Below are 25,086 nucleotides of genomic sequence, written 5' to 3'. Positions count from 1 at the left end.
TAAGTCTCTTCCCTAGCTGGCAGGATGACCCATGTCTTTAATACCAGAGGTTAGGGAACAGGCAGATCTCTATGAGTTCTAGGCCAGCCTAGCCTACATAGGAAATTCCAGGTCAGCCAGGGCTGCATAGTGAGCCCTTGACTTACAAACAAAACAGAACAAAGCCATCCTTCCCCCCAAGGAAGCCAAACCAAGGTACGCACAGGCAGGGTGGTACACAGGTAGACAGAAGACCTCCTGTGTGAATGCAGAGATCCGTCTCTCAAAAGCGGTGGCTGGTCTCTGGAGTGAAAGTTTTTTCTGAACAAATGGAAAACCTACAGCTCTGGAAAGATGGCTTCAGACTATGCTTAAGGAAGTGATCAGTGAGAACTGCCAAAGGGATTTAAAGTCACAGGAGAGATCTTAGCTCGGTATGGGAAGTCATGGCTCAGCAGCTATGGTTTCCAGGGGAAAAGGCATTAATTCTTGGCTACAGGTACCAAAAGGGTACAGTCTTAAGGAAAGGCAGACCAGTGCATTTCACATCAAGTCCAGGCATCTGGAAGCTTTTGAAAGAAAGTGATACAGACTTTATTTGCATAAATGCAATAATACTGAAACTAAAAGGTTATTCTATACATAACTCGTAGCTGTGACTTTTGGTCAAAAATTTCAATAGGGAGATTCCAAGGCATGGGGAGGATTGCCAAGGGAAATACAATGATGGACTGCTGGAGTAGAAAATACGCCTCCAACCACCTGACTAACAAAACCGTGCAAGCTAATTTAAAACCATTGCTGTCTAAGTGTGTTTCTCTATTTTCATATGCACCTGCACATGCAAGGAGAGTTGGCCTCCTGCTCAGTCACATGGTCAGCTGGGCTATGGTCAAACGACCCGTGTGTTTTGGCCACTCTGACGTCTTCCCGAACCCCCTTGCTCCATAGAAGAGTCTGCAGAGGACGGCCTGCTGCAGAGCACAGAGCAGTTCTGTCAGGTTGAAGGAGTTGTGGAGCTCCCTCAGCTGCCAGACTGGAAGCACCCTCAAAGCTGAAGCCATGGCTGCCTGGTCCCTTTATAGCAAAAGCACACTGGCTTCTGTTCAACAGCATGAAATGAGGTCCTGGCACTGCCAGACACGCTACCAGGAATGTCAATCCACCCATGCTGCTGTCCAGCCCAGAGACTAACTCAATAAGCCGCCATTTTCCCGAATAACGGAATGTAACTTGGTAAGAGAAAACAATTTCATAAAAGACTTCATTTTTCTCCTTCGGTAGTAGTGGGGATTGAACCCAGGGCCCGGAATATGCCGGGCAAGTGTTCCACCTCCCAGCTAAGCCCTAGCACAAAAAGTCGTCCACTGTAACAAAGCTCCCCTTTCCAGAATTACCAAATGCGTGTAAGACAATGACACTGTAATGACCCCTGACACAGAATGCCGCTTCAGAAGGCGGTGCCCTCTGGAACTATGGCTTTGCTTCTCCCCCTCTATCAATGAGAACTATTTCTTCACTTTCAGCAGTAATGTGGTTTCCATTCTTAGAAACGTTCAGAATGAAGGGGAATTAGACATTTAAAGTGGATACCAGTGTCATCCTTTAAAACCCCAGACTTGCTGAGCATGGTGGCATACGCCTTTAATCCCAGCACTCGGGAGGCAGAGGTATAAGGATGGGTCTCTGTGAGTTTGAGGCCAGCCTGGTCTACAGAACGAGTTCCAGGACAGCTAGGGCTACACAGAGAAACCCTGTCTCAGAAAACAAAACCAAACCAAACAAAAAAATACCCTAGACTTTAGCTAAAAATATACCTATTCTTGAAATTATTTTTAATAGCCAACAAAATTCACCTGAGCATAAGAAGTTCATGATTTCGGAAGCATGAGACAACTGGGAAGTCCCCACACATAAGGAAGCCAGCAGACTGACAGGGGAAAGGGGCGTGCCCGACATGTGGTCCTTCTCTGGCCATTGCCTCCCACCTCAGGAAGAAGGGTATGCCAAGGGGGCGTGAGCTAGTTCTTACAATGAAAGTATCCCTCTTGCAAGGTGAGATAAATGGGGACATGGTATACGTGGCCTAGATGGTAACGAGATCTAGAGATAAAGCATGTACAACATTTTGGGGAAGAAAACATCTTCCAAAAAGGGGCCAGAAAGAATTCCTTCCTGAGGCAGGAGCTACCCTACCAACCAGAAGTTTCTTCCTCGCAAAGGATCCTTCCTTACCTGGTTCCTCCCCACAGTCTATCTACCCTTGTTCCCATCGGTGGTCATTCTCCAGGAACAACTTCAACACATGTCTTTGTAGGACTTGCAGACCTGGGGTAAGGTTACCTGTTCTGACTACATGTTCTTTTATAGTTCTGGAGATGCACAAGCCTGGCTCACTTGGTCTGACTACATGTTCTTTTATAGTTCTGGAGGTGCACAAGCCTGGCTCCCTTGGTCTGACTACATGTTCTTTTATAGTTCTGGAGGTGCACAAGCCTGGCTCCCTTGGTCTGACTACATGTTTTTTTATAGTTCTGAAGATGCACAAGCCTGGCTCCCTTGGCAGTTATTGATGGCCACACGCCATCTATTACAATCCAGTGTATTCCATGAGAGCCGCAGGATCAGTGAATTACTCAGCTCTTCTATAGTCTATTTCCACCCCACACAGTGCATTCAGGAGGTGGAGGAGGGGGGCACGGGGGTGGGGGGGTATTGATCAGGTTCTGCATTATTCACTTCTTGGAAGCAGTAATGGTTCTTCTCAACGCAGGGCAGATAACTGGAGTCACAAGTGATCAAAGCACACACTGTGACAACTAGAAAGCTCTGTCCCTATGCCGCCACCGTAGGTGATCCTCCCGTCTCAGACACAAGCTTCTCTAGGCTGTTTGCCCCTCATGTGTCCCTTGGTGAACAAGAAACAAGAAACACACTCACCACACCGTAGGAGTACGTGTCACAGGTTTCAGACACAGGGAGACTCTGGATAACTTCTGGAGCCATCCATGGGAAAGTTCCAACCAAGGACATGTGTGTTGTGTGGTTATGGAACCGAGAGGCACCGAAGTCACAGATCTGAGGACACAGGAACCAACATCAGCTTTTTACCCAGCTCTGATGAGAGATTATCAGTCACGAGACCTCTGTCAGAAACGAACAACTTTCTCCAGATGAAAGGAAACAGCCCTACCTTTAGTACTCCATCAGCAGCAATAACAACTGAAAGAGAACACAGAGAAATTACGATAACCATTTTGTCTGAATTGTCTTACACTGAAGAAAAACAGAGTTTCCTCTTTCTAATTTTGACATCACTACATTTCTAACATTACAGGATAAGCTGGGCATGGTGGTATGTGCCCGGAATCCCAGGCTGAGGCAGGAGGACTACGATGAGTTTGTGGCCAGCCTGGGCTATATAGCAAGAACCAAACCTGTCAGGGATGTATAACAAGATCCTGTTCTAAACGCGCGCGTGCACGCGCGCGCGCACACACACACACACACACACACAAAAAGACAGAGAGACTGAGATACACACAGAGAGACAGAGAGTGAGAAACTGGGAGAGATAGACAGAGACAGAGAATTTTATATTATAAAAGGTAAAATAAAACTATTTGCTAAATTTGAGAGTTTGTATAAGGGAGACAACATTTTAAAATACTTAAGGCACTAGTGTTGCACTCTCGGAGAAAGGGATGGAGGAGCAGCTTGCTAAGGCAGGAGGGGGACATGGGAAGGGCAGTTTGGACATCATACATTTTTTATTTTTTTATTTTTTACTTTTTTGGTTTTTTGAGACAGGGTTTCTCTGTGTAGCTTTGCGCCTGTCCTGGATCTCACTCTGTAGACCAGGCTGGCCTCGAACTCACAGAGATCAGCCTGCCTCTGTCTCCCGAGTGCTGGGATTAAAGGCGTGCGCCACCGCCACCCGGCTCTCAGGTATTTCTAATCAACAGTTTCAAAGTTGACATCAGCCTGGGAGCGTTGATACAGAAGTTGGGCTGTTATGGGAGTGGGAGGACAAGAGAGAAGCTTACGGATTGAAGTGTCAAGAGGGCTTCTGGGATTTGTTTAGTAAGCCACCCAGTGTTTGAGTGATGATGGTAGATCATCAATACGGCAGCTGTTCCTAGTGATTTTGATAACTGAAGAAAATATTCTGTGTAATCTAATACATAAAAATAGCCTCAAAGAAAATGTATGGTTGGGAGGAATGAGCTGCATACTTTTGCAAATAAAAATGTAAGTAAATATTGTTATTATATTCTATTCTTTTTTTTTTTTTTCTTTTTTGGTTTTTCGAGACAGGGTTTCTCTGTGTAGCTTTGCGCCTTTCCTGGAACTCACTTGGTAGCCCAGGCTGGCCTTGAACTCACAGAGATCCGCCTGGCTCTGCCTCCCGAGTGCTGGGATTAAAGGCGTGCGCCACCACCGCCCGGCTCTATTCTATTCTTAAAATATCTCCCTATTTCTCTTTCTTAGTTTAAGATTAGCAAGTGCTCATTTAAAAAATAACATTAGAGAAATACTTACTATGGGGGCTGGGGAGATGGTTCAGTGGGGATAAAAACACCTGTCGTGCAGCCTGGCGACCTGAGCTGGACCCAAGAGACCCATGGATAAAGGTGGAGAGAGAGAACCGACTCCACTAAGTTGCCCCTGCCTGTCAGAAGCACACCACAGCATGTGCATGTCCACTGACACACACCAGACGCACATATACACTGATAATGTGTTCTGACTTTTATTACATTTATTTACTTGTTTTGTGTATGCGTGTGGGTGCATACAGGCCATGGGAAGCACATGGAGGTCGGAGAAGAACATGTGGGAGTCAATCCTCTCCTTCTAACGTGTGGTTTCTGGGCACCGAGCTCAGGTCTTCAGGCTTGGTGGCGAGTGCTTTAACCCACTGAGCCATCTGGCCAGCCCCTAACTTAAATTTTCAAAAATACTCGGGAAAATGAAGTCTCCCGCCTCCCAGTAAAAATAAATTGCCAAAGTTAGGCTGATCTGATCATCTTTTCATGTTAATGTTCCCCATTAACAACATCACTTGCAGTTTTTTAAAAATGAGGAACTGGCCATCGTTGTACAGCCTTCATGCTAAGTACATGGGTTTGAAAAATCAAATAACTTGTTTATATTGAGCTTAATAGCATGAACTGAAATTTTAGTCATAAAAGCCTGCTACTTCCTACCCGATTAGAGATTATTTTCTAATGACTTCCTGTTAGCCAGCTCTGTATCACAAGTCTGTCCCGGAAGAACCAAAAAGCAGGCGAGGATGGAAAGGGTGTGACACTAAGTTGAGCCAGCCAACCAGCTGAGGAGGGGCCGGCCTGGATTCCTGACGGTGGCAGCTGCCTACAGCTTCCTGCCCTTCCTGTTCACCACCTGTCAGACCTAGGCCTGGAGGTCCCGAGTGGGAGCAGAGCACCTGAGGCCCTGCCCAGGCTCTCTGGTCACCTGCTGCCATCCCCCATTCCAAGGACCACACTGTTGGTAAATTTCCGTTTTAGCTGCAATGATATTAAATTTCTAAGAATAAATGTTTTCTCTCCCTACTGAGTTCACTGGACAGTTGTAGAAATAACCGAGAGCAAGGGCTGCTTTCTTTCTTCTCTTAAGCAGCAAACTCAGATGCCTACTTAGCTCTGCTAAAGCTAAACAGTCCCTACTGCCTTTCTGATAACTCTGAAGTGACGTAATGGAAGAAGGTAGCGCCTAATCCGGGGAGCTATTTTAAGACGCTCACTTTCCAAACGATAAATATAGGCTCATAAAGTATAGAAAGCACAGACTAGAGAAAGGAAAAAGGAATGCCTTTACATTCTGAACTCTCAGGCATGCTGGTCATTTTGGGGCACTACTCCAGGTAATGTGGGCATGAGTGACCAAAAGATGTATACCATATAATTCAGAAATAAAACTCAAAACTGCTGGCAGCGGGAAGCATCTAAAAATAGGAGACTCACAATACATGACTACACAGTGGGACCTGGCAATGCCGATTTTAGAAAAAGATCCTAAGGAAATAATCAGAGATGTGTTAAAAAAAAAAACAAAACCCAAAACCGTAAGCAATCCAGTTGTCTCTGTCCCGTGTTAGACTCACACAGTACGACACTGGGCACCTTCCTCAAATAACATACAGATTTTGCTATTTATTGACAGTGAGAATGTTCTTACGGTAGAGTGTAGCCCAACAATGAGGTATAAAAACCACGTAAAGTGTCATGCTGATTTTATTTGCAGGTGCGTGTGGACTGTAGTAAAACAGTAAGATCAAGAGGTGTGGTCACTCACCGTTTCTTGACTTGAGGTCTCTGTGGATGACCTTGACTGGAGCCTCCATGTGTAAGTAGTGCATCCCTTTCGTACAAGAGGGAAAGAGAATTAATGGTTTGTAATATTGCATCAGCATGAACATTCACAACTTTGCAAAGACATCCATAGCTGAAAATAAGCCCACGTGTTCTGCTCCTCCATGTGCCATAAAAGAAAAAAAAAAAATCACATATGTCCACATTAGTAACATTCTCTCCAGCGAAGCCACTTTATGGCGGATATTCTCATTTCTTAGAGTACCCTAGGAAGACCATAGTTTTCTCAGATCTGCATGAAAACAGTATAGTGAAATGACCAAAGTGACCCCTGAGCATCCCTCCACCAAGTGCATGCTATGTCTGCTCAGGCCGAGGCTCCTCCTCTCTCACCCAGACCTCTGCAGCCACACTGTGTTGCAGCAACATTACTTTTCTCCAAGACAGAATGGGGTGGGCAGCAGGCCACCGATGGGCAAGGCTGTTGTGGTCTTCTAACAGAGGCACAAGGCTTACAAAATATTTTCTTCTCACAAGACTAAATCTCCAAATTCACTCCCATCTATTTATAATACGAATTAAGGTACTCTATATACCGGATGAATCAAATGTCAATACTTTTATTATTCTGAATGAGAAATTATACTTTAAGATATATTTCATAGTTATCCCTTTAAAAGTATTTGGTTGTTTTTGTTTTAGGCAAAAACAGAAACTATAGGGAAAAACACATTTTCTACACAGGACTTCCTCTTACTTCTTAGGTTCTTTTTTCCAAATAGTAGAAGAAATAGTCCTTCCCCACACCAAATCAAACAGGACCACTCTTTTTATGAGATGCCCATGAAAGTAATTTAATAAGTACGCTTGGTTTTTTTTTTTAAATACACAGCATGTTACAATTTTATAAAGGTGAATTTATTAATAGCTATTCTTCTACTACTCTGGTTATTATATATTGAGGCATCAAAAGAACAAAGAAAATAAGAAAAAAGTTTTAACTCTTGTTACATAATGATATCACTGAAAAGAATCAAGTTAACAGAAGTATTAGTAACTCAAATGATCTTAACGGATGTAACTGGGATAAAGGGTCTCATTTAATAGCAAGTTCCTCATATTCAAGCTGTAAAGTTCAATAGCTGCTACTTGCGTGGCACTTAATAGCCTATATGACTGAATTTCATAGTTATGTCTTCCTTGCTTTAAAATAAAATTTCCACATAATTTTCAGGTATGGTCTATTTGACTATGATTAGAAGCAAGAATAGATGATTTTTGTACTTACTAACAAGGATTTCAAAAGGGAAGACTTGACTATAAAATCTTCAAACATAGGCATTTTTCTACTCTGTGTCAGATTATCAGAAGAAAAAGTCCCGATTTGTGCACAGTGCATTGTACCCAGCTTTGAAAACTTAGTGTACTTCTATGTATTATTATCAGAAAATTCAATTTAATTTTTTTTGAGTGACTTGCTTTGTTTTTATTGCAAACCATTGAAATGGGCTGAAAAATACTTTCATCTGGTTTAACTATTTGTGAATTCTCTCTGTCTTGGAGAAGGAGTTTGAGACAGGGTTTCTTTGTGAACAGCTCTGGCTGTCCTGGAACTTACTCTGTAGACCAGGCTGGCCTCGAACTCACAGAGATCCACCTGCCTCTGCCTCCCGGGTGCTGGGATTAGAGGTGTGCACCACCACTGGGCATATTTGTGAATTTTTTTTTTTTTTTTTTTTTTTTTTGGTTTTTTTGAGACAGGGTTTCTCTGTGTAGCTTTGCTCCTTTCCTGGAATTCCCTTGGTAGCCCAGGCTGCCTCGAACTCACAGAGATCTGCCTGGCTCTGCCTCCTGAGTGCTGGGATTAAAGGCGTGCGCCACCACTGCCCGGCTTTTGTAGATTCTTAATAAGATCTGACAGGTACCAGGGAGGAGGCTGGAGGAACTTTGGATTGAGGCTGCATTCACGCCAGCCTGCTCTAATTGTCCCTCATATACAACTTGGATGTGTGTGCTCGCCCACTCCTCTTCCTCCTGGAAAGGAAGAGCATCCTTGCAGCTCTGAGTGCCTGCTCTCCCCAGCAAAGACATTGAGCAATGCCTGTTTCCAAATGCATGAGTCAACTCTCAGAATGAATTATTCATTCTCTGGTGTCTCAACACATCATTGCTTCAGGGGCTTCAATCATGGTCAAACCAAAAGACACACAGGCTGAATTTGAAATGGAATCAACCAGAGTCAAGCTTTGTTATTTAAAGTTTATGCTTAGCTGTAGGGGAGAGGTTGAAGTCAATCTTAAAGTATGCATTCCTTTTTCCTTTTACAGGCCGTCTGAAATAATTCCTACATTTTACATATCACTTAGGATTATGAGTAAATGGGCCCAATTTCTGAGGCCAAACACATGAGAATTTGTCTCTTAGATGAATTCTCTAATCAGGCAAGAGGGATCTTATTAGCTGTGACTTAGACTCTTGCCACCTTCCTTATCCTGCATCTCTGTTTCCATTTTGCTACTTAATTCGGTTCACTCTCTTCCTATTCTTCTAAAGTGGAGAAGCAGCTCTCTTGATAAACTGGAGAGAATGACAAGGCTATTCTGGAGCCAAGAGATCTGGCCCTCAGACAGGAGCACGTGACAGAGGGCAGAGTGGGTGCTGCAGCTAGGCACGGGGGACTCGAAGGTAGAGCGAACACAGATGGAAGCTGTCACTTGATTTGTTTGCTGTCTATCCATTCTAAGTACCATTAGTAATAACAGCAGTGTAATTAGCTGAGCACCCAAAACATAACGTCAGTAAAGTGCAATAAGGACTGTGTGTCTCCACTCATGTAGGCACATTTCCACAATGCTGCAAGCAACTGCCAGTATTGCGTGACCTTGCCTACTCACAGGTGCTCCATGTGTACTATGGACACTCACGGGTGCTCCATGTGTACTATGAACACTCACAGGTGCTCCATGTGTACTATGAACACTCACAGGTGCTCCATGTGTACTATGAACACTCACAGGTGCTCCATGTGTACTATGGACACTCACGGGTGCTCCTTGTTACTATGGCACTCACGGGTGCTCCATGTGTACTATGAACACTCACGGGTGCTCCTTGTGTACTATGGGCACTCACGGGTGCTCCATGTGTACTGTGAACACTCACAGGTGCTCCATGTGTACTATGAACACTCACGGGTGCTCCATGTGTACTATGAACACTCACGGGTGCTCCATGTGTACTATGGGCACTCACGGGTGCTCCATGTGTACTATGAACACTCACAGGTGCTCCATGTGTACTGTGAACACTCACAGGTGCTCCACGTGTACTATGGACACTCACAGGTGCTCCACGTGTACTATGGACACTCACAGGTGCTCCATGTGTACTGTGAACACTCACGGGTGCTCCATGTGTACTATGGGCACTCACGGGTGCTCCACGTGTACTATGAACACTCACGGGTGCTCCATGTGTACTGTGAACACTCACAGGTGCTCCTCGTGTACTATGAACACTCACAGGTGCTCCATGTGTACTGTGAACACTCACGGGTGCTCCGTGTGTACTATGAACACTCACGGGTGCTCCATGTGTACTATGAACACTCACAGGTGCTCCATGTGTACTATGAACACTCACAGGTGCATCTTCAAGAACATGGAAGATAAGCATGAATACATTGGTAAGTTTATCACCACAGCCCAAACACAGGGCTGCTTACATCTAACTCACAGGTAGCGAGTGGCAGCATCAGCATAAAAGTTAATTTGCTTTCTTTTGCTTTTCCTGTTTGAGGAATTTGGCAGGTGCTGGGAAAACTTAAAGCATTCGAGATAATTCCCCCACAGAACAGCTCCTGCTGAAGCTGCCACATGGCTTTATCTTCGCCATGAAAACAAAATATAAGCTGCTTCCCTTAGAACACTAGGCAACACCGTATACTTGCTTTCTAAAGAGAAGTCTGTAGGAAGAGCGTTAGGATGCACAGGGGCTAACTACCCTGGGAAAATGCCAACCACTTGCTGGAGGATCCCAGAAGACAAATGTGATGAGCACAGCCATTACTTAGATAAAGTCGAATCCAAGGCAATTCTGACACATGATTAAAAACTCCAAACAGCTCAGGTAAGAAGGTGCAGAAAAAGGAGAAAAATTAATAGAACTTGTATTGCTTTACATTGTAATGTAAAAATTAATAGAACTTCAGAAAGCATTAATCTACGCAGAAATTTCTAGGGAGGGAGGAGAATCAGGAAGCTGGCTGGGGATTTTGCATACTTAGAATATTTAATTTTCAAGGGTGACATCCACTCTACACAAAATAAACTCTGAGCTCCTTTCATGCAGGACAGTGGTTACTATTTTAGTACATAATTATGTATTCAAAGCGAATAGGACCAGTCCTACCATAAGTCACATTCTTAGAGGCCCATGGAGAGACTCTGAGGACAACAGAACTATGATTTTCCCATTTAATACGGCAAGTGGGTTTGTCAACTACAATGTCACAAAACAGCACAAATCTCTGCCCTGAAGCTTACTGACTTGATAAAACTTGATTTTAGGGAAAAAAAGAAAGAAAACAGGAAAAGACAAAGGGTATGCAGTAATGGAAAGGCAATGACCTAAAATACTATCTGTACCGTGAGTTGAATTTTATACTTTACTATATCTGATCTAAAAAAGAATACCTGAAGACATAGAATAGAAAACTTGCTGACGCATTCTCCCAGGTCAGAGGGGGAAGACACCACCCACCTCTGTAGGTGCCCAGCAAGCAGCGTTACCTTTGGCTACGTCGGTGGCCCAGGTCATGATGTGATCCATGTCCATCTCTTCACTCCTGTTGCTGTTAATGTAATCGTACAGGGATCCCAGGGAAGCATACTCTGTTTCAAAAGAAGTAAGTAGAGTATTAAAGTTGTGCTTTGGAAACGAGACTATCTTTTCATTGAGAAAACATATTAAAGAGCTCAACAAAGGTTCTATTAAGACTTCTAAGAGTTGCCTTGGTCATGGTGTCTCTTCACAGCCACAGAAGAGTGACTGGACAGTTTTACTCTTTTTTCCCAACTTGATGCTTTTTATCTCTTTCTCTTGCCTGAGTGACTGTGTGGAGCCTTCAGTACAATGCTGGATAAACATGGTAAGAACAGAATTCATCTTGTGCCCAGCATTGGGGAAACAGCTTTTCAGTCATTGAGTATGATGTTAGCTGTGCATTTTTGTGATGCTATTTATCGAGAAAATTCCTTTTTACTCCTACTCTGATGGTATTTATCATTATTGATGGATGTCAGAGTCTCTTGAGTGCTTTCTCTAAGGACTGGGGATATAGCTCAGTGATAGGGCACTCTCCTAGCATGCCTGAGGCCCTAGGTTCAATCCCTACCACTATCAAAAAGAACCAAACAACAATCAAATGCTTATTTCGAATCTTGGAAATGTCCAAATTTTAAGTTTTTGTTTGTTATTCTATTACCTGTTATTGTGCCTTATATGAACTGATTTCAGATGTTAAGCCAACACCTTGCACTCCACTAGTCATGGAGTACAATCTTTTATTAGTGTTATTTTTCTTAATTTAACTAAGATAAAATTACATCATTGCTTCCTCTCTCACCTCCCTTCTACCCTCTCATGTCTGGCCTTTCTCCCAAATTCACAGTTTCCTCCTCTGTAACCATTGCTATTATATATACATATTAATGACTAGACATATGTGCACGACCGGCTGAGTCCTTTCAGTGAGGCCCATGTTTCTAGAGCTGACCATTCTGTACTAGCTAACCCTCCGGGGCTCATCCCTGGGGAAGACTAATTCTCCCTCCCTCAACAGTTGTTAATTGATTGTAGCTCTTCATCTAGGCGTGTGGCCAGTGAGATTTCCTCCATCTACAATGGGATGTCTACTGTTGTTGGAATCGCTCAGGTCTTGCTGATGCAGCCCTGTGATGGAGTCTAATCTTTTAATATGTGCCTGGATTCTTTCTTTTTTTTTCTTTTTTCTTTTTTGGTTTTTTCAAGACAGGGTTTCTCTGTGTAGCTTTGCGCCTTTCCTGGAACTCACTCTGTAGCCCAGTCTGGCCTCGAACTCACAGAGATCCGCCTGGCTCTGCCTCCCGAGTGCTGGGATTAAAGGTGTGCGCCACCACTGCCCGGCACCTATTTTTAATATAATTCAACTGTGGTTGGTACAGCATCTATTTCTGATAAACTGAATATTATTTAATGACCCCACTTACACTGTCCTCTGAAGAACGTCCCTTGTCGGATGGTGTGCTATGCAGATGTGAGTTAGGGAGAGTTGGCTGAGAATGTTCTTCAACTTCTTTATACCTCAGCCAATTCTGTTTAGTTATTCTATCAATTATTGAAAGGTAGATTGAAACTAATTATTGTTCAATTACTACAATTATTACAGAGGTCTAGTATATTCACCCCTTATCATTATAAAATGGCCTTACTTATTGTTAGTATTATATGTAGTCTATTTTGTATGAAGTTGGGATAGATACCCTGGTTTCTAATGGGTATTATTGGCATAGAACATCCTTCTCTTTTTTATTTTTGACCTGTCTTTGACTCTGGTATGTGTTTTGTAGATAGTATATACTTCAATCTTCTTTTGTTATCCTATCTAAAAAGTCTCTGCCTTTTGAGTGGAATATTAAGACCACTCATATTTAATGTAATTAATGACATAATTGGGTTGGCATCTGCCATCTTGTTTTCTTTATGTCTCCTGTCCTCAGTCAGATGTTCCTTATTTATTGCACCCTAATGTGTCATTTTAATTCCTTGATTATTTTACAGATTTATTTTCAAAAGTGTGTGTGTGTGTGTGTGTGTGTGTGTGTGTGTGTGTGTGTGTGTGTTCATGAAGAGGCCAGAGGTGTTAGATACCAGAGGTGTTAGATATAACCCTGGAACTGGACTCACAGGCAGTTATGAGCCACCCAACATGGCTGCTGGGAACTGAACTCAAATCCTCTGCAAGAGTAGTATGCATGTTAAAACAGGCTCTCATTATGTCTCTGTGGCTGGCCTCAAGACCACTACATAGACCAGGCTGGCCTCAAATTCACAGAGATCTGCCTGCCTATTCTCCCGAGTGCTGGGATTAAAGGCGTGCGCCACCAACCAGGCTCTTAACTGCTGAGCCATCTTTTCACCCTTTGAATTTTTTAATAGGGTCTTCCTGTACAGCTCAATCTGGTCTCAGATTCACAGTCCTGTGCCTCGGCTTCCTGTGCACTAGGATTATAGACTCTGCCACCTCCTGATCAATGTGTTTTTAATTTCTTGAGTGACTTTTTTGTGGTGACTCAAGGAATGATAAAACACATTTTATAGCACAATAATTTCAGATTAATACTAATCTAAAATATGAAATATTTTATGCTCTTTTCTCCACTATGACTATCTCTCCTTGATCTTTTATACTATTATTGTAATATATTAAATTTATATGTTTTAATCAATAAAACATTTCTTGCTCTATAAAATTTTGTTTTTAAACATGTTATGAAAGAGAAATGAAAATGTATTTAAAGAGTCTTTTATATCAAGTCACATTTTCACCATTTCTCTTACCATGAATTCTTTCCTTAGATTTTTTTATTATCTAGTGTCTTCTTTCAGCCCAGAGGACTTCCTTTAATATTCCTTTCATTTGTTATTTCAATACTAAGGCTCACACTGAAGGCCTTCTCCCTGACTACATGTTCTAAACCATATCCTAACCTATAAAGCACATCTACCTGCTATAAAATCACTCACTCTGTCCAAGAATATCTTTATAGGTATTTCCATATTAAACGACATTTTCTTCTGCTTGATGCAATCCTTTCTTTCTCTAGGCACATATCACGTTGTTGGCACCTGGCCTCAATGACTGAACATGAAAGTCACCATTGATCATACTGTCTTTCACATGTGAGCTGTTTACCCTTACTACATCCAAAATGTTCACTTTGGCTTATCAATGGGTTGGCATGGTTTGGATGTGAGCTCTTTTATAGTTCACATTAGATTGTTTTAAATATGTGGCAAGCAAAACTAACATCTTACTACTGAACCAAGGGAGTGAACTTGTCTACCTTTTTGGGGTGTCTCATTGGAAACTGAAGACTCACCATAAATTCATATGGTCCTATGCCTGTCAAATCACTTTATGTCTCCCTAGCAGAGAGCTTATTGAGCTTCAGTGTATTTGTTTTGATTCGTCCTTCCTTCCTTCTTTTTTTAAATTAAGAAAAAATTTTATTTATTTTACATACAAATAAAAGACCCTCCTCTTCCCTCCTCCTGCCCTTCCAGCCTCCCCCTCCCAATCCATCCCCCATTCCCTCCTACAAGAAGGTAAGGCCTCCCATGGGGAGGTACATTTATCAGAGGTAGGTCCTAGCCCCTCCCCCTGCCTCAAGGCTGTGCTCCAAAAAGCCAGCTCATGCACCAGGGATGGATTCTGATCCTACTGCCAGGGGGGCCCCTTAAGCAGGTCAAGCTACACAACTGTCTTGCTTATGTAGAGGGCCTAGTCCAGTCCCATGGAGGCTCCACAGGTGTTGGTCTAAATTTCATGAGGTCCCACTAGTTTGGTTTGGTTGTCTCTGTAGGTTTCCCCATCATGGTCTTGATGCCCTTGCTCACAGAATCCCTCCTCTTTCTCTTAGACTGGACTCCTGGAGCTTGGCCTGGTGTTTGGCTGTGGATCTCTGCTTCTGCTTCCATCACTTGCTCCTTTATTTCTTTCTTAGCAAAGCTCATGATTGTATTGTCTTCATAGCAAAGTAGACTTAGAACTGGATCACTTGGCCCTTTCTCTTCTTATTGCCTCCCAGTTTAAAATGCTCACATTTCTTCTCAGCCAGCATCCTCTCAGATCTGATGCAATGGGCTCAGCACACCCAATTCCCAGTGCATTCTTCTTTGTAGTTTCAACTGTTTTTGCAGAAAGTGGGCTTAGTCGGCCACCGTAGCCACTCTGCTTCCTGTCATAGCCATGTCCCTCGGGCACACCAAGAACCCTTGCTCTTCTCGTGCTCTGTAACCTCACGGGGCTCATGCTTGCCACATTCTCTTGCACAATGTCGGGGGTCTTAGGAATGTGCACCACGTTCAAGAGAGCAATATTGGCACAGAAAGCATTTTTCAGTTCCTTTTTTTTAAAAAAAAGTAGCTGATACAGGCTGGAGAGATGACTCAGCAGTTAAGAGCATTGGCTGCTTTTCCAGAGGATCTGAGTTCAATTCCCAGCACCCACATGGCAGCTCACACCTGTCTGTAACTCCAGTTCCAGGGTACCTGACACCTTCATGTAGGCAAAACACATGCACATGCACATTTCTTAAAAAAGTTTTTAAAAAGCTATTAATACATTAAACAAATATGTCCTTTGATTTCCAAGGTTTCTTTTCTTTTGAGTTTTATGGTAATGATAGTTGGCTCTGAAATGCAAATATACACAGTCATACCTTAGACTCCTTAGGGGAGTGAGTCCCCTCCAGGTACCACAATGTATGTCTAGGCGCTTAGGTTTCTTCTATAAAATAACAGTGTTTGCATATGTATGTAACACACACACATACCATGTAAACAAATGTGGTTTTGTTTGTGTTTTGTTTTGTTTGTTTGGTTTTTGGTTTTTCAAGACAGGGTTTCTCTGTGTAGTCCTGGCTGTCTCTGTAGACCAGGCTGGCCTCAACCTCACAGAGATCTGCCTGCCTCTGCCTCTTGAATACTGGGATTACAGGTGTGCATCACCACTGCCCAGCACAAATGCAGTTTTTTACACAGAAATATTTTGATATTTCGGTATAAAAATGACACACATTCTGTAGCCAACACACTCTGAATTACTATCTCTTCTTGCTGGTCATGTCCAATACGGCAGTTTCTTACCATCTTGCCACACTTAACAACAGCAGCAGCAGGAGGCCACGGCCGCCAGTCAGTCCCAAGGGTCACGAAGGGAACCTCTCATGTTCTACGGTGTACTGTGTTGCTGAGTTACGATGTTTAACAGGCTAGATGCACTAAATGCACGTTCGCCTCAGATACCTACAATTTATGGTAGGCTTACTGAGACTTAAGCCACTGGAGGTGGAGGAACATCTGTACTTAGAATCAGCCCTAGACCACTCACACTAGCAAGTACAGTGTAGATGCTAAGCAAATAGTGGCTATGTTATATGGCTTTCTATCACCACCACCCCCCCAACTCTGGTCTCTTTCTTTCTCTTGTTAGTTGGTTAAATCCATAAATGGGGAACCTTTGCATATGGAGAGCCCTGTGTACTACTGTTGCAACAAATATTATTATCATGCAACTTCTTTATAATAAAGCACCATCAAGACAAACCTTGGTTTAGATCGTGACCAGCAGAACAAACGAATTCAGGTGAATGTCTGCAGTCTATTATAAAATGTGACACTTGTCCTGAAATGGCTAATAAGAAGGACCAGCCAATAACAGAGCGTGCAAATTAGATGTGTCTGTGATTAAAGTAAATCAGGATCACATTAAAGGAAATGAATTTGGTTACTCATAATTAATGTGTTCTGTGGTTGAACTGAACGAGGACTTGGTTGGGCCTGTTGACAAGCCATGCAGAACTAGTATATTCTCTTGATGCAATGGGATGAAGTAATACCGACATGTAATAAACTGAGCCCAAAGATGCAATTATCTACACTTCGGGGATCCTAAATCATTTTTCCTCTGGAACACTGGGACCAAATCTGATAACCTTCAATGGGACATTCCTCTGATATGGCTTGCTGCGAAAGAGCCACATGGTCTAGTATCTAATCACCTTATTTTCCTGCCACAGGGGTTTACACATGTTAGAGTCTGAAGAGGTTTCCAAGGACCAAGAAAACCATTATTGTCTCTTTTCTTTTGACCGTGGAGACTGAGCTTCTGCTCCATTGCCGTACAGATCTGGGGGGAGATATCCATTTCTTCTCCAGTAGAAAGAAACAGACAGCTATCTCTTAGGTAATTTCCTACACCCCCCACAAGCAGTTCTGTAAGTCTATGATGAAAACTTCCCACAAATATACATGCAGAAGTGTACCCATACACGTATACAGTCTCCCAGAGAGTATCTCTTCCAGTCCCTTCATTCCACACAGGTAATGGAGACAGAGGGATTATCAGTGAGTTAGCTATGAAACTTTGGCCGAGTTGGGACAAGACCTCACATCTTCCAACTTGCATTCCAAAACTTGTCTACTCTATTCCTCTGATAAGTCATTCCTTCAGATATGAGTGACAACAGTTACCTGCTCTAACAACCTTTCCAATTAACAAAAATCTCAAGCTTAATGAACGCAAGTCATTCAAAGTTCTTCCCTCAGAGTCTCCAATATCTGGAACAGATGATGAGGTTCATCAAATTGACGATTTAGCCCCCAACATGCCTTGGTTGGTACATACACTCCTACCTATACTCTGAGTAGGTTTCATCCTACTACTGTGGAAGGTTGGTTGTCTAGGTATAACAATAACCATATTAAAGTGATATGCATTCAAACAACAAAACTGGATAGTCTCTTTCATAATCAACCTCACATGTTCAGTAAGAAAGCTAGAAATACGAGATTTGCTATTATGCCGTAAATTCTCTGAAACTTATTTTAGAGTGTTTAATATCAACAGTTACATCCTTCAGACATAAACACATAAGGAAACAATGTGTTTGGAAGACTTAACCAAAGAATTTGGGTAGATAGGAAGAGCATGTGTTGAAGGGAAACACAAAATAAAGCCTGGCTAATCAGATAAGCATGCAAATGAAATCAAACCCCTCAGGACTGATTTGGATTCTTTCTATTGGATGCAATGGCTCAGGCTGGTGGGCTGGCTAAACACACTTCCCATTTTCCTTGGCACTGATGCTAAAGTCTTGGGAAGAGATTCACATCTCTTCATTCTCACCTCAGGAAACTGGAAAACTCTGGATAGCCCTTGCTTGTTAGTTCGGTTTATTTTGTTTTTGTATTGTTTTTGTTTGTTTGTTTGTTTTTGTCCCAACCTAGAGTTATTTGGGAAGAGGAATCTCAATTGAGAAAATGCCCCAGTTAGATCATAGGTAGGCAAGTCTGTAGGGCATTTTCTTAATGATTGATGTGGGGCAGGCTCAGCCCACAGCACGGACAGTGCCGCCTCCTCTGGGCAGGTGGTCATGGGTTCTGTAAGAGAGCAAACTGAACAAGCCATGAGGAACAAGCCAGTAAACAGCAGCGCCCCATGACCTCTGCTCCATGTCCTGCCTCCAGGTTCCTACCTTGAGTTCCTGTCCTGACTTCTCTAGATGATGGACTAATATTAATATTCAAGATAAAATAAACCCTTTTCTCCCCAAGTTGGTTTTGGTCATGGTGTTTAATCACAGTAATAGAAGTCTTAACTAAGACAAACTCATTGATTTAGTTCATCAGAAATCTCCTCCAAGCATTAAACTTCACGGGAATAAGAGAAACAGCTGTTTCTAATCTCATTGATGGTCAGGAATAATATATGCTACATAATAAGAGATACAAATGAGGATCAGAAAACTGGATTCAGATCTATACAGTGAACAGTCAAAAGGAAATATGATGCACTTGGAAGAGGGGGCTGTACGGTAACTGAGTCACAGAGGAAAACCTAAATTTGAACCAGAAAACTGACACCAAAGGTGATGTATGGTTTACCCATAACAGCAGAGCCTATTCTAGGGTTTACACATTACAGGTTCAAGATAAACACTGCCAAGCACTCATTTCAGTACAGACGACAGAGTGCACACTGGGGATACAAATCTCTCCGCCTCCCAAGGATGTAGAAGATGCTACTCAGGAGCAGAGCACATCAAACTATCAGAGATGGACATGACAGCAAGCTGGCCCTGTGAGGAACCAGTGAGCCTTCCAAAGCCTGGCACGCAGGCAGGAGGAGCCCCTGGAGCAGAGCCACGCGAGGGAGCCGTGCCACGCTGGGTCTGTTGCAAGCTGTGGCTGGCAAAGGTACTTAACTTGGAATTTCAATTTCCTATAAAAGAGAATTATTTTGTTCACTTTGCAGGGATGGTGTACGAAATTTGTAAGAAAGCACCTAGCACAGTTCTTTCTGAGTATTTTGTTTTTCTCTAAAGACAGCCCAAGTCCTTGCCATTATAATGCAAGAAAATAGGGTGAATCTCTTAAGGTTTTCTTACTTGGTTTTTATTTGAATCAAAGAGATGCCATGACAAGGACCTGGTCAAGATGATTTACTGTAAGATCCGACCTTACAGTTACAGTGGGCCAAACACTGCTCACTAGGATGGACAAATGTAAGTATAAAATGTTTAGAAGCATGTCTTTTGTAGTTTCTTGTGGCAAAATTTTCCATATGCTCATTTTCTTTTTTTTTTTTTTTTTTTTTTTTTTTTTTCGAGACAGGGTTTCTCTGTGTAGCTTTGCGCCTTTTCTGGAGCTCACTTGGTAGCCCAGGCTGGCCTCGAACTCACAGAGATCCGCCTGGCTCTGCCTCCCGAGTGCTGGGATCCATATGCTCATTTTCAGAAAGGGTATTTCAATCAGTTAAAATTCCTGCTCACGTGATAATTTAGCTCAAGGTCATTATTAGTGCCAATGACCAAACCTGAAAAATATGGCCCTCGCATCAGAGACCTGAATAAAGAGCTCTAATGGGATTAGAGTGCATTGCAAGAATTACAACACGAACAGCTCAAGAAATCTTAATTTATAAAAGGTCACAGAGTTACAAAAAAACATCTCTTCACTTCAACTAATTAAATGAAATTTTAGTTAAACGGCACCTTACATATTGGCACGGCAGCTGCAGGTGCATCTGAACAGCATCTACACAGGTGCAATTAGCACAATTAAACGTGGGTAGAGGTGGGAACACCATTCTTAATTATATTGATATAATCAGTTTTATTAATGCTTTATGGCAACAAAAGTGACATCTGACAGTAGCGCGCGATTCACAACGGAACCTAATGGGAAACGTTTTCGCATCTGAAGGAATCGAGCGCCAGGCAGCTGGGAAGGCAGACAGAGCAACAGGGAGTTCCTACCTGTGACGATGCCATAGTTGGGAGGTTCCAGAATCACTCCATAAAACTGGATGATGTTCCTGTGGCTGAGGACGCTCAGTATTTCAGCCTGTACGAAAACCAAATGCAAGACTGTGTCAAATGTCACGTGTGTGAGTCTTAGTACCTCGGCTTCACGGTCACTTTTCTTTCCCCTCCGTTTACACAGACATCCACACACGCTTGACAGGATGTGACGTCGACAAAACCGGCTTCAGAAGCATGCTCAGTCGTCAAGAATCACAACTAGGAGCCGGCCCACGTGGTAACGTTGCGCTGAAGAGGTAGACAGCGCATTCACTTTCAGTAAAAGCCTTTTCCTAGCAGCCAACTACATGTTTTCTGTAGACTCTCTCTCCTGGGGGGGCAAGCCTGGGCTTTCATCAATTGAGTGAATCAAAATTAAGTTAGAGGTATTCCAGCACTAAGGCAATGGCTCTCAACCTTCCTAATGCTGTGACCCTTTAACACAGTTCCGCCAGTTGTCGCGACCCTCAATCATAAAATTATTCCATTGCTGGTTCGTAACTGTCATTTTGCTACTGTTATGAAGTGTAATGTAAATATCTGATATGCAGGATATCTGATCTATAACTCCCCAGCGGGGTCATGACCCCCAGGTTGAGAACCGCTTCACTAATGGCATAGCTTCACTTAACTCTGTTATTTATACTATACCCATTTGGAGTGATTTTCCAATAAGTAACGAGAGCTACATTATCGCCATCTTTCCCTGTCAACGCAGAAAGGCAGATCCCTGAGGTTTGCTGGAGAGCTAATAGGAGGCCATGTTGGTGCGGTTTCTTAGAACGAGGGAACTTTCCAAGAATGACACGGCAAAATAACTTACATTCGTTAAACTTAACTTTTAAGTTTAAAAAAATGTCATAGTGCACCTTGGCTAATATCTAAATGAGGATATTGTATGTGCCAAACAGTTTCACGCCAACTTGACACAGGCTAGAGTTACTGGAAAGGAGGAAACCTAAACTGAGACAATACCTCCATGAGAGCCAGTTGTGGGGCATTTCTTAATTAGTGATTGATGGGGGAGGGCCCAGCCCATTGTGGGTGGGGCCACTCCTGGGCTGGTGGTCCTGGGTTCTATAAGAAAGCAGGCCGAGCAAGCCACAAGGGCAAGCCAGTAATCCCCTCCATGACCTCTACTTCAGCTCCTGCCTCCAGGATCCTGTCCTGCTTGAGTTCCTGCCTTGACTTCCCTCAGGCAGGTGGACTGCTAACTGGAAGTTTAAGATGAAATAAACCCTTCCCTCCCCAAGTTGCTTTGGCCATGGCATTTTATCACAGCAATAGTAACCCTAACTAGGACAGACATTGATACCAGGATTGTGGGGTATTGCCGTGACAGACATGACCATGTTGTTGGTGAGGGGCGATTGTGGGGACTTTGGAAGGACTTTGCAACTTTGGGTAAGAGAAGCCAGTAAGTGTTCAATGCTTTTCGAGCTGTCCTGTGGGAGTTTGGAAGAGGTGAGTGTTGGGGGCAGTGAGGACGATGAGGGCCTGGCTTTTGAAGCTCCAGAGAGAAGTTTGAAGACTCTATCGGCACCATCTGTTATCTTGAGTTTGGATTCTGTGGTTCTGGTAGCTGGGGCTGAGGAGTTGGCTGTGGCGAACAAGATGCCAGAACTCATTAGGACAGTGTGTACATAAATGACATACATTAAAGTCTTATTACTTTATGGAGATAAACTATGGCTAATCAAGAAATTTAAAATGTAAGGACGCATAAGTTAAATATAGAAAAGGTTTAACATTTAAAGTATACAGCATATTATTGGCAACCAGAAAACGGATTTTTAATTCTCCAGCCCAGAAAGGGGATACCAAGAAGAAAGTCAGAAAGGGCTCCCCAAGGGAATCTGCAAACTATGAATTAGTGCAGGGGGTTGCTACACATTTATTCCCATAAAGTAAGAGTTGTGATTTCATTAAAAACACACTCTGTGACTAGTAACAAGGTAGAAAATAGGTTTGGGAATTGGCCTGGAGTTAATACTGGCAAGAATAAAATATTGGACGGTTCGTGTTTGCTTCAGTAACCAATCTCTTCTTTGACCTGAGCTAGCAGGAAGGGTACCTTGGGCTAGATTTCAAAAGAACAACCGTCTAACCATGAAAGGTCGGGTTGGAAGCTTGCGTTCTACAGCTCACTGTTGACTTCAACTTTGGGAGACAGGATTTGATGGCGGTCCTTCAGTTCTGTCGCTGTCCAAGACAAACAAGCACTTTGCTGAAAGTCCTCGCTTGCTTTTGACTCTTTGAGCATGCCCTGTGTCTGCAGCGAACCTTTCAGGTGTTGCACTGGAAACCTAACTAGTCAGTGCCTGTGACGTCACGGCCATGGGAGGAGAATCTTCAAACACCAATTTACTACACCAACAATCCCTAACAACAACCTATAAACATCTGTCCGTATACTCACAGATGAGTGTGGTCTGCGCCACTCACTAGGGAGACCTCTCTTTGCAACAGACAGAAACCACAACCAATCAAAATGCAGAGTTGGGAAACACAGTCCCATGAAAAATCTTCAAAAGACTCCCAAACCTAAGGCTCAGGGAATATTGCATAAAAGAAGAAACAGAAAGATTGTAGGACCAGAGGTTGAGGGAGTTTGCTGGCAGATAACATCAGGAGCTACACTCATCAAGGCTCACCAACATGACTGCCTAAACTTGAGCTGAACAGGAATAACCATACACATGCCAAAGTGGATGGGGAAATGACCCCAAGGTTCCATTCTACACAAAGAACCACAGGCAACTAAGGGAACCCAGGAACTGGGGAGACAGCCTTCCTCAGGGCAAACTAATTGGTTTTCCAGTGCCAAATGGTCAGCTCCTAAAACATACATATAACATTCACATGGATTGAACAGGTTATATTTAGGTGTGTGTGTGTGTGTGTGTGTGTGTGTGTGTGTGTGTGTAATGTATATTACATACAACACACATATTATATCATGCATAACAACTAGTGAAAAAATAGGCCATGAATTTGAAAGAGAGCTGAGAGATGTATATGGGAAGGTTTGGAGGGAGAAAGGGGAGGGAGAAATGTAATTATATTACTATGTCAAAAATTGAAAAAAGAAGGCAGAAGCTCACTCAGCCTTAACCCTTCTCTCCTGTCATCTACTTCCAGAAACAGTTCTGCAGGTGAGCCACATGCTCCATTTCTTTATGTTGCTGCAGCCAGAGCTCCTGTGCAATGCACTGAGCTGAAACCCCTACGCTCGGCAGTGGGGCCCCTTCATGTAGGCTGCTCTTCCTACACTTGGCCGGCAGCATGCATGCACACAGCAGATGCTCCAGCCCTTCGTCAGAGGGAAGCTTGTAAAAGAGGAAAACCCTGGTGGCTCAGTACAGCGCACTACTCATCTTTATGACCACAGAGCCCTCAACTGTTGTCCTTAGCAGGAGAGTGGAGCCGCAGACCTTCCAGCTCATCCGGCAGTTCTTAGAGAGCTGTGAGGCCGGACTGCCTACTTCCTTCAGGCCAGGGGTGGACCTTCCCTTCTTCTCTGCTAATTGATCCACATTCTGATGACCCAGACAAATGAAGGACAGTTCTCACTCTCAGGTATAAGGTTTGCACGCATCAAGTTTCCAAGGGCTCCAATGGACCCAAACCAGAAACAGGCTGTCTGATTCACTGCGTTCATGGCTTGAGACATTTTCCTAAAACAAAAGCCTTTCTTAAAAAGTGATTCATACATGATGGTAGAATGGAAAACTAGCTCCTTGATTTTGGAAATGCTGTTACAAGAACAACTTACAAAGCAGGATGGGGGGGTTTAATCACCAGAGTGTCAGGCGTAGGTCACGCTTTTTGAGTCACATCGGGTTTAATGAGACCCATTCACAAGCAGTCACATGACAAGCAGCGAGCTCTACAGCTGTATAGATTCCCTTTCCAGTGAGGCTCTCCAGGTACTCAGGGAATAAGAATGGCTAAATGAACGGAATCCAGGCTCCATAATAGAAGCCTATATCCCTGAAGAGATTTGACGTCATAAAGACATTTTTTTTTTTTCTTTTAGGAAACTGGTGACAGATGCTCAGAAAAACTAATCATTCTCACGTTTCTTGAAAGCTGACACACAGTCACACGAGGCTTTCATCAGCCACATCAGCAGGACTGGGAAGTCTCTGGTTGCTCAATGGTTTTCCTGGGTGGGATGCTGCAGCTGACTCAGCATCTGGAGCTGGGCCTTGGCCCTCCACGTTAGTACATGCCTAACTAAGTTAACTCAGGTTAGACTAGCCTGGCTGGACAGGAGGGTGGCCAGAACTTAATGAAACAGGGTTCAGGCCCAAGACTCAAAGAATGTCTCAAGCCACACACTGGCTAAGAGCGTTACATTCCTTGTGCCTGCAACTGGGTGTAGTTGTGGTTAACATGAAAAAATAAAATATTAAAACAACCTGAGTTCAAATTTGGGTGACCAAACTACATGCACAAATCTGGCTTTTGGTCACAACCTTGTCGAAGAGCTGGCCACATTGTGCTAAACTATTTTAAAAAAATGTTTCCCCCAAAGAAAGCCTTGGGTCGCTTTCTTCCTAGAAAATGACTTGAATGGCCACATCCCCTGATTCCTTTAGTTTTAATGTCTACTAATTTCTAATGATAATTAGTGTGTTACT

The 25,086-nt window shown here is 43.2% G+C and overlaps 1 protein-coding gene across 1 annotated transcript in view; it reads right to left on the bottom strand.

Moving 5' to 3' along the window:
* Map3k20 (mitogen-activated protein kinase kinase kinase 20) overlaps nt 1–25,086 on the bottom strand; it is a 161,473-nt gene that overhangs the window by 72,920 nt on the left and 63,467 nt on the right. The window contains 5 exon segments of the mRNA XM_028885720.2: nt 2,920–3,057; nt 3,173–3,201; nt 6,298–6,363; nt 11,105–11,206; nt 20,396–20,483. Coding sequence (XP_028741553.2) covers nt 2,920–3,057; nt 3,173–3,201; nt 6,298–6,363; nt 11,105–11,206; nt 20,396–20,483 — 423 coding nt within the window.

This window comes from Peromyscus leucopus, chromosome 4 (genome assembly GCF_004664715.2).
Source record: "Peromyscus leucopus breed LL Stock chromosome 4, UCI_PerLeu_2.1, whole genome shotgun sequence".
Lineage (NCBI taxonomy): Eukaryota > Metazoa > Chordata > Mammalia > Rodentia > Cricetidae > Peromyscus > Peromyscus leucopus.
This window is presented reverse-complemented; position numbering and strand designations above follow the sequence as displayed.